The sequence below is a fragment of the Anoplopoma fimbria genome, unplaced genomic scaffold, assembly GCF_027596085.1.
Source record: "Anoplopoma fimbria isolate UVic2021 breed Golden Eagle Sablefish unplaced genomic scaffold, Afim_UVic_2022 Un_contig_12036_pilon_pilon, whole genome shotgun sequence".
Taxonomy (NCBI): Eukaryota; Metazoa; Chordata; class Actinopteri; order Perciformes; family Anoplopomatidae; genus Anoplopoma; species Anoplopoma fimbria.
The window spans coordinates 1-9,135 of NW_026551576.1; the positions used below are offsets into that span (position 1 = coordinate 1).

The 9,135-nt window shown below is 35.0% G+C and overlaps 1 protein-coding gene across 1 annotated transcript; it reads left to right on the top strand.

Annotated features, from left to right (window-relative positions):
* Positions 1–4,997: 4,997 nt before the first annotated feature.
* LOC129115673 (myelin-oligodendrocyte glycoprotein-like) lies at positions 4,998–7,337 on the top strand. The gene is made up of 4 exons (XM_054626981.1): positions 4,998–5,103; positions 6,094–6,201; positions 6,463–6,933; positions 7,189–7,337. Exons 1-4 carry the CDS (start codon positions 4,998–5,000, stop codon positions 7,230–7,232), a joined length of 729 nt encoding a protein of 242 aa, XP_054482956.1. The 3' UTR covers positions 7,233–7,337.
* The last annotated feature ends 1,798 nt before the right edge of the window (positions 7,338–9,135 follow it).

Sequence of the window (9,135 nt, forward strand, 5' to 3'; positions counted from 1 at the left end):
TATCTTTATTTAATTGTATTATCTTTATTTAATGTTTCATTATCTTTATTTAATTGTATTATCTTTATTTAATTGTATTATCTTTATTTAATGTTTCATCATGTTTATTTAATTGTATTGTCTTTATTTAATTGTATTATCTTTATTTAATTGTATTATCTTTATTTAATGTTTCAGTCTTTATTTAATGTTTTAATTATGCTTTATTTAATTGTATTATCTTTATTTAATTGTATTGTATTTATTTAATGGGTAGGTTTTCATGGTTTGTCACAGTAGCGGTGCAGTGACGTCACGTTATGATGTGTTCCCGGTACCGGACAATCCTGCAAATAATTGTAGCCATTCAAATGTCCAGGGTGCCACACCTGGACTCAGCCACATCTATGTCGTGCTGTAGCACCGTAGTGCGGGTAGGCACATCTCCAAACAGACAGGGGAACTCAGAGACAAGGCAGAGTAGGTCAGCTTCCTGCTCCCTGCTTAAATGAGGCATTAAGGATGGAAGTTTCACCAACATTTCTGAATTGGACAACCGAGGGGTCTGTTGCTGGGCTGTGCGTAAACTCAGGCCATCCTCATCACTCACTGTGAGAGAAGTAGTAGAGCTCACAGGGCCGCACTGCGCGTCTCTCAGGGCTGGACGCCGCCTCTAGGACAGTCATTTTTCAGCATATTAATATGACACACTCTGGTTTTCCATCTTCTATCAGGGTCCTGACAACATAATCGGCAGCCCTCAACCTCCTGTCAATGGTGTAAGGTCCTGAAGACGAGCACTCATTGAAGTACCTGGAATGGGCAGTAACACTAAAACCTGGTGACTCTTGCACTATTTCTGACTGCACATAGAGCCAAAGGAAGGCCTTCATCCCATTCCCTACCGCTCTCCATGATGTATTTTAACACTGACTTAACCAACTACCAATTCCACAAGCATTTGGTTTGATCATATGAAACGTAGTTTACAGTAATTACTTAGTTTATGTCCTACAGCGTGAGATCCTTTTGAATCCCACTGTGGAAGAATAAAACACAGACAGTCAAACTATGGTTGCAGTCCCAAGTTTAACAGGAATTTAACAATAAACACAAGTTAATTATTTACACTGTTACACTATTAACAAACGGTTTCTCATGTGCAAAACTAATGTAAATATGTCGACGTATAACAGCCGTGTTTGCGTCCCCAAATATGTAATGATACCGTTGCTGATTGTATGGATGTTGCTACTTGTATACAAGAGCTAAGTGATGTTCGTGATGGTCTGAGAGAATGTGAGTTTGAGGGACTGACATCAAGACCAGGATCAGTCTCCTAGCGAGCGTGTGATTATGTTTGCTTCTTCCTACTGTACAATATATGTGCGAATAAATTATTATTATTATTATATATCTATATATTTATACATATCAGATGAATACCTCTTCTTTATAAGAGAAATGACATCACATGAAAACACTCAGAGACCACATCTTGTTTTAAATACTGAATACTCAGACGTTGGATCCTCAACTGTAAAATAAATCCATTTTGTTGAATTTCTTATAACGTTAATAATAATTTTATTTTCAAAACTAACCATGAGTTTAGTTCATTTGTTTGTTTGAATCAAAACTACATTATTAGTTATAGATTTTAGTTAAATGTTCCTTTAGTGTGCTTTTAAATAAAAAGGAACAAACATGCTTTGATCAGAGGCCAACTTTTTATTCTTCTTTTTAAATGAACCTGAATTTTTTTGGTTTATAGTTTTTAATTATTTACTGATCGTGATTATGAATATAAAATGAGACCTTTAATATTTTTTAGTAAACTCTTTAAACACAAGGATTCTCAAGGCACACTGCTGCATCTGCTTTAATTAAAATGTTAATATTTATTATCTATTCTGATTATTGGCTGCTGTCTGTTTTTGTGATGTTTAAGTTTTAATTCCATCCTCAACAACATGGCGCCCTCTGGTGTCTGAAGACTACACACACACACACACACACACACACACACACACACACACACACACACACACACACACACACACACTCACACACACACTCACACACACACACACACACACACACACACACACACACAAACACACACATGGATGTTCATGTTCACTGATGAAGCTCTTGGAGACTTTCTTCATCATTTAATGCTAACGTTTGAATAAAACATGAAATGTTAGTGCGCCTCTATACTAACATTCACGGTAATGTTAGTGCGCCTCTATACTAACATTCACGGTAATGTTAGTGCGCCTCTATACTAACATTCACGGTAATGTTAGTGCGCATCTATACTAACATTCACGGTAATGTTAGTGCGCCTCTATACTAACATTCACGGTAATGTTAGTGCGCCTCTATACTAACATTCACGGTAATGTTAGTGCGCCTCTATACTAACATTCACGGTAATGTTAGTGCGCCTCTATACTAACATTCACGGTAATGTTAGTGCGCCTCTATACTAACATTCACGGTAATGTTAGTGCGCCTCTATACTAACATTCACGGTAATGTTAGTGCGCCTCTATACTAACATTCACGGTAATGTTAGTGCGCCTCTATACTAACATTCACGGTAAACGCATCCAAACAGAGCAGGAGGGGTCGACGTGAGACAACTTCAGGTTTTCAAAATAAGATGTCAACAAATATATGGAAATAAGATTAATTTTATTTTATTCACATTAAGAATGAATTCAGTTACCTGCATCACGTGACTGACTAACATGTTCACTGTACCAATTGTATATTATATTTATTATTTAACAAAGTCATAACTCCTACATTTGTACCTTCAAATAATTGTCAAGTGGACACAAATAGGTTTTTTTGGGTTTTTTTTTTTAAAGTGCTATAAACATTTCTCAATAATTCCAGACAATACCTGATGTATATGTGTTCAAACTAAAAATCAAACATTTTTAATGTACCAATTAAAAGATATTTCAAAGTAAAAGTCCTCCATTAGAGCAGTCAAAAGATATATAAAGTATCTCTGAACACACTCACTAAACATAAAACGTTTTTATTGTAGTCGTTTAAATATTTTTCATTATTTTTATTTAATTGTATTATTCTTTATTTAATGTTTTATTATGTTTATTTAATGTTTCATTATTTTTATTTAATTGTATTGTCTTTATTTAATTCTATTATCTTTATTTAATGTTTCATTATATTTATTTCATGTTTCATTATATTTATTTAATTGTATTGTCTTTATTTAATTGTATTGTCTTTATTTAATTGTATTGTCTTTATTTAATTGTATTATCTTTATTTAATTGTATTATCTTTATTTAATGTTTTATTGTCTTTATTTAATTGTATTGTCTTTATTTAATGTTTCATTATGTTTATTTAATTGTATTATCTTTATTTAATTGTATTGTCTTTATTTAATGTTTTATCATGTTTATTTAATTGTATTATCTTATTTAATTGTATTATCTTATTTAATTGTATTATCTTTATTTAATGTTTTATTATGTTTATTTAATTGTATTGTCTTTATTTAATGTTTTATTATGTTTATTTAATTGTATTATCTTTATTTAATTGCATTGTCTTTATTTAATTGTATTTTCTTTATTTAGGTTTTCATGGTTTGTCGCGGTGCAGTGACGTCACTATGACGTGTCCCGGTGTACCCGGAGGACGGACGGCTCATCCTCCTCTAGCTCTGCTAGCTAGAGGAGGATGAGCCGTCCGGGAGCTCGAGGAGCCGTCCCGGTAGAATCCCGGTGACCGGAGCACCCGGATGTAGTCAATAGGTTCGTTCACCGGCGATCACCGCGCAATGCATGCCGGGTAGATTTGGGGGTTTTTTGGTTGTTGTTTTTTTCAATAACTTTATTGGGACATTTGTTCAAACATATAAAACTTAACTTATAATTTAGCCATTTATTTATTTTCAAGTGATGTTTGTATTATTCATTGTTATTTTATATACTGCCATATGTTCAGGTTGGGGGTCATTTATGTATGTAGATTGTGTTAAATGTATAAAACCAATAAATATTAAAAAGTGTATTTATTAAGACCATGGACAGATATGTGGTAATGTGGAAGTCTTCCCAGGAGGATCATTTAACAGAACAGCAGCATAAGCAGCAACATGATGATGAAAACATGACTGGACCAGTTAACCTTCTGTGTCAGCTGCGTCACATGATCATCTCTCAGCCAATCTACAATGCTGTGGGTTCAAAACCTTTATTTTCAAAATAAGAGTTCACTGTAACTCAAGAGCTTCATCCATGATGAACAGATCAGAACTCAAACTGCTTTCAAAGAACCAAAGAAACAAGACGTTTTGTTTTTAACATTAAGGTTATTTAATTACATCAAATATGAAAAACTCATCCGTGGTTTTCTGATCTCACAACTGAAACTGTTCCTCATTCAGGGTGGTCTCATTAGGATTCATTAAGGCCGGTTCAGGTCACGACCAGCCTCGTGTGTGGAAAAGAATGTGAATCAATAGTTTACTCAATAAATCATTTATTAACTTGTTAAGTTTACTGAACCAGTCGGATCATTTCTTTATCACCGTGACGACACGAGGATCTGATCCCAGAGCAGAGAACGAAGTTTATTAACTTTTATGGAGAGAAATGTTTTATTTATTTGCTGCCCGAGATGCTCGATGGGTTCGTTCTCCGCTGGTGGAGGTGGAATGTTTCAGGAGCAAAGCATCATGGGACGGGATAAGTTATGTGAATGTACATGTGGAGACTCGGTGGAGTGCATCTAATTAAAACAATGTTTATGTTAATTATCAGTCTGATAAACTTTAGGAACATCTGTACAGAACTCATGATGTCATCATCACACAGCCGAACATCAGCGTTACAGAAGGAGCTCAGTCGGCGGGACGTCGTCCGGCGGGGTCATGAGGTCATCTTTTAAAGAGCGGGGTCATCCGGGTCCAGTCGGGGTCAAAGGTCAGAACGTGTCACTGCTCGATCTGCTGCGTGTCTGTGATGGTGGGAGACGGCGCCCTGGCCTTTGCTGACGTCACTGATACACGCCCACTGACCGTCCATCGACTCCTTCCACAGCGTCACCTACAGGGGGATCGAAACACGGGTCAGAGGAAGTAAACAACGTGAAGCTTAGTTTATAAACGGAATATATATATATATATATATATATATATATATATATATATATATATATATAAATATATAATATATAACATCTACCGCTCCACCCGGAGTGTAGCCAGTCCTCCGAACTTGAGCTGGGAGCAGATGTCCCTAATAAAGTAATAAACTTCAGTGTCTGTGGTTAGTTCAGTGTCTGTAACAACAGTAGGACAGAGCTTTAAATTATTATTAAACGAGTATTAAGTGAGCATTAAATGAACATTCAGTGAGCATTAAATGAGCATTAAATGAGCATTAAGTGAGCATGAAATGAGACATATTTTAGACGCCTACAAGTGGTTCAAAAGTGAAAGTTTATTTTTGATATATTGTTTTTATATTTGCATTGTTTGGGACAAGCATGTGCTGCTTCTTGTTGTTTCTTCAGGTGCTGATCCAGAACAGCTACACACTGAACACACACTCAGTGTCCAGTTTATTAGGGACAGCAGCTCCTGTTCCTTCATCATTTAATGCCAACGCTTGAATAAAACATGAAGAATGTTGCTGATGTTTCTGTGTTTTGATAAAAGAAACAAACTACAAACAAAAACACTTCTGATGTTTCAACATGTTTCTCATCTGCTCCACAGATTTATGATGAATCTTCTTCATTGAGAGTTATGTAGTGTGATTTATTTTAGAGGTTTTATTAAATAATAATATCAGAATATATCATGATGATTAATCTCTCAATTATGAACCATAAACCCATAAATCAGTATAAAATAAAGATGGTACTCAGCTTCCACAATAAGACGTCATTAATATAAGTAAGAGCATTTGATACTCTCTATTATTTGACGTCATCCTTAACTACAACTCCCATGAAGCACCGGGCCCAGAGACCCGCGCATGCGCACTAAGGAGCAGAAAGCGAAAGTGTTTGTGTGAGTTGGTCTCCGCAGTCGTTCTCGTTCCTCGTCGTTAGAGTCTCGGAGCAGTTTGACGTCCAGCGACGTGAAGAACGATGAACGTGGTTCCTCTCGTGTGTCTCTTTCTCCTGACTCGGTCCGGGACAACGTCTGCTGCTGGACACGTGAGCACAAGATATATATCTATACAATAATAATGTAATATATCTATACAATAATAATGTAATATATATATAGGACTGATACCTCACTGAACAATACTTCACTACCAGTAAAAGTACTGATACCTCACTGAACAATACTTCACTACCAGTAAAAGTACTGCGTTCAAAAACCTGAGAGAAGTAAAAACTGTGGTCAAGTCAGCTGACACTGAGATGTCAGTGCACCTCTATACTAACATTCACGGTATTAATATGTAACAGACAATCTAGAGGGAAGTGCAAAGGATAATCTGATGACAAAGAGAAAGACGAGCTCAAAGAACGAGAAAAGTTTCTTGTTATTTCCTTTACGTCTGTCTGAACTTAAATACTCTCCATGTTTTTATCTTCCAGGAGTCATCATAGTGGAAGAAGACAGTGATGTTATCTTACCTTGTTCCCTCGACTCCAAGGAGAACATCGTAGCAGCTCTCTTTGACTGGAAGAAAGTAGCTCAGAGAGATCAAGGTCAGAAGGACGTTTTCTTTTATGATGCAGGTGATCATTACAACAGCGGCCGTGATGGTCAGAGTCCAGAGTTCAGAGGACGAGTCTCACATTTTCCAGATCAACTGAATCAGGGCAACGCCTCCATAATCATCAGGAACATGAAGGTGGAGGACACTGGGAGCTACACCTGTAATCTTCCACGTCTTCGGCCACCTCAAACGTTCTCCGTTGAGCTTGTTGTTGGTGAGTGTTGTAATAAAACAGGTCAGCAGTCTAGAGATGAAATCTGCTGTGAACACTCGTTGTACGAGCAGATTGTTTCTTCCATACTCCGACCTGAACGCGTCCAGGACTGACACCAACCAGTCACATCTGTGAACGTTTATCAGTTTAGATGGAAAAACTAAATCTGTTCAATTAACAGGGAAACACATTTCTGTTTTATTGTCTGACAATGTTTCACAATCACTCTAACTCATGTTTTGTTTTACCTTTTAGATCGCGTCTTAAGAGACAGATCAGGAGACACAGGTGAGTCCTGATGGCGATGACGTCAGGCTCCACCTGTCCCATGCATGACGTCATCCACAGCCCTTTACCTGTGGAAACCTCTCTGTGCTGAACTGACCGGGATCTCTGTTCTCTGTGTTCACTTCACTTTAGATTCTACTTCATTGTCTTTACAGAGTTCATATACACATATATATATATATATATATATATATATATATATATATATATATATATATGTATGTGTGTATATATAATGACGTTCAGCTGTTACAGTGGACAGTACAGTAATAAAGGATTATCTCTTATGAGAAAAAATAAATAAAATATTTAAATATATTAGCGATATAGGAGCAGGTTTAAGTACAATAAATGTTAATATTAGGACATTATATAGAGCAAACAGTTGGAGTTATGATATGAATATTAATACATTTATATTTAAACCTGTCTTAAGTTTATTAATTAATAATTGTCTATTTGAAAAATATTTATTAATATTAATATTAATATTTATTAGTTATTTATTGTGCATTGTTCACGATTTGTTGTCCATCCAGATAAAAAAAACTCATCAACACAACAAACTTCATCCACTGAATCTTTAATGAATGTAAACATAAATAAGACTAAGCAGTGTCATTAAACATCCCAGAAATAAATCTTCATCATCAGTTTCTGTTGAAAATGTTTTAGAGAGGTGTTATTGTGTTACACTCAGAGGTGTTTCTTATATTTTAAACTAAAACTTATTTTGCAAAAACAAAATTATAAAAGTCAAATCCAGTCAAATCTTTCATGAACTTCACTTTGCTACGAAAGCAGGAGTTCAACAGATCGTATGATTCATTTTCATTCAGGCGGCATATTAAAATATTTTACACCAACACATCTAAGACACTAATATTAGTGGTCTGTATACATTTTGAGGAATCTCTGTTTCATATTTCATAACTAGATTTAATATGCAGCTCATTTACAGTAAGTTTAAAGGTTCAAACATGTTTAAATATCAGGATTTTCCGTTTTTCTCTGTTTTAAACCACATTTAAATGCAGAGAAGGGATGAAATAAACATCCTGATATTATATTTTGAATTCTCTAATTATCCTTTATGATCTATTGTTTCTATTATCTTCTCAGGTGCAGCTCCAGAGCCTTATATTAGGACACTTCATGAAACAAAGTACTTGTCCCTGCTGCAGTGTGAAGCTCTTGGAAAACCTCGACCTGAAGTAGAATGGCAGGACAGATCTGGAAACAAACTTCCTGCTGATGAACCAGAGTTCTCAGTGACAGGAAGCATCTCCTACGTCAAACTCAACATCACTGTGAAGGAGACGGACCGCTATCACTGTGTAGCCACACAGCAGAACATCAGTCATCAGATTCATGCTGAGACCTCTGTGTCTATAAGTGGTGAGTTTCTTTACACATCATTCTTTAACATTCTTAATTTATACATTAACATTTCCTGGTAATAATTTGTTAACATGGAGTCACATAAAGTGTTTACTGGATAAAGTTAACTTGACACAAAATGGTGAAACAGTTCTGAGTGTAAATAAATAAATAACTTTAATTCTTCTCCAGTAAAAGAAGCAACAACTGTCTCCTCTCTCAGAACAGTAAATAATAATAATAATAATATAATATAATGATAATGATAATTATAATAAACACAACAATAAATATTATAATAATAAAAATGAGTATGACAATAACTACAATAACAATAATAATAATATCATACTTTGTTCTGCTAAAATAAATATCTCAAAATACTAAAAAGTTCATATTAGAAAGTAATAAATACCTCAAATGAAAGATAATGAATAAATAAACTCACAAACACTTCATGTGACTCAGTTCTCCTTCAGGTTGTAAACATTAATTATCTTTTAATAAGTGTAGTTATTGTGAATATTAAACCAT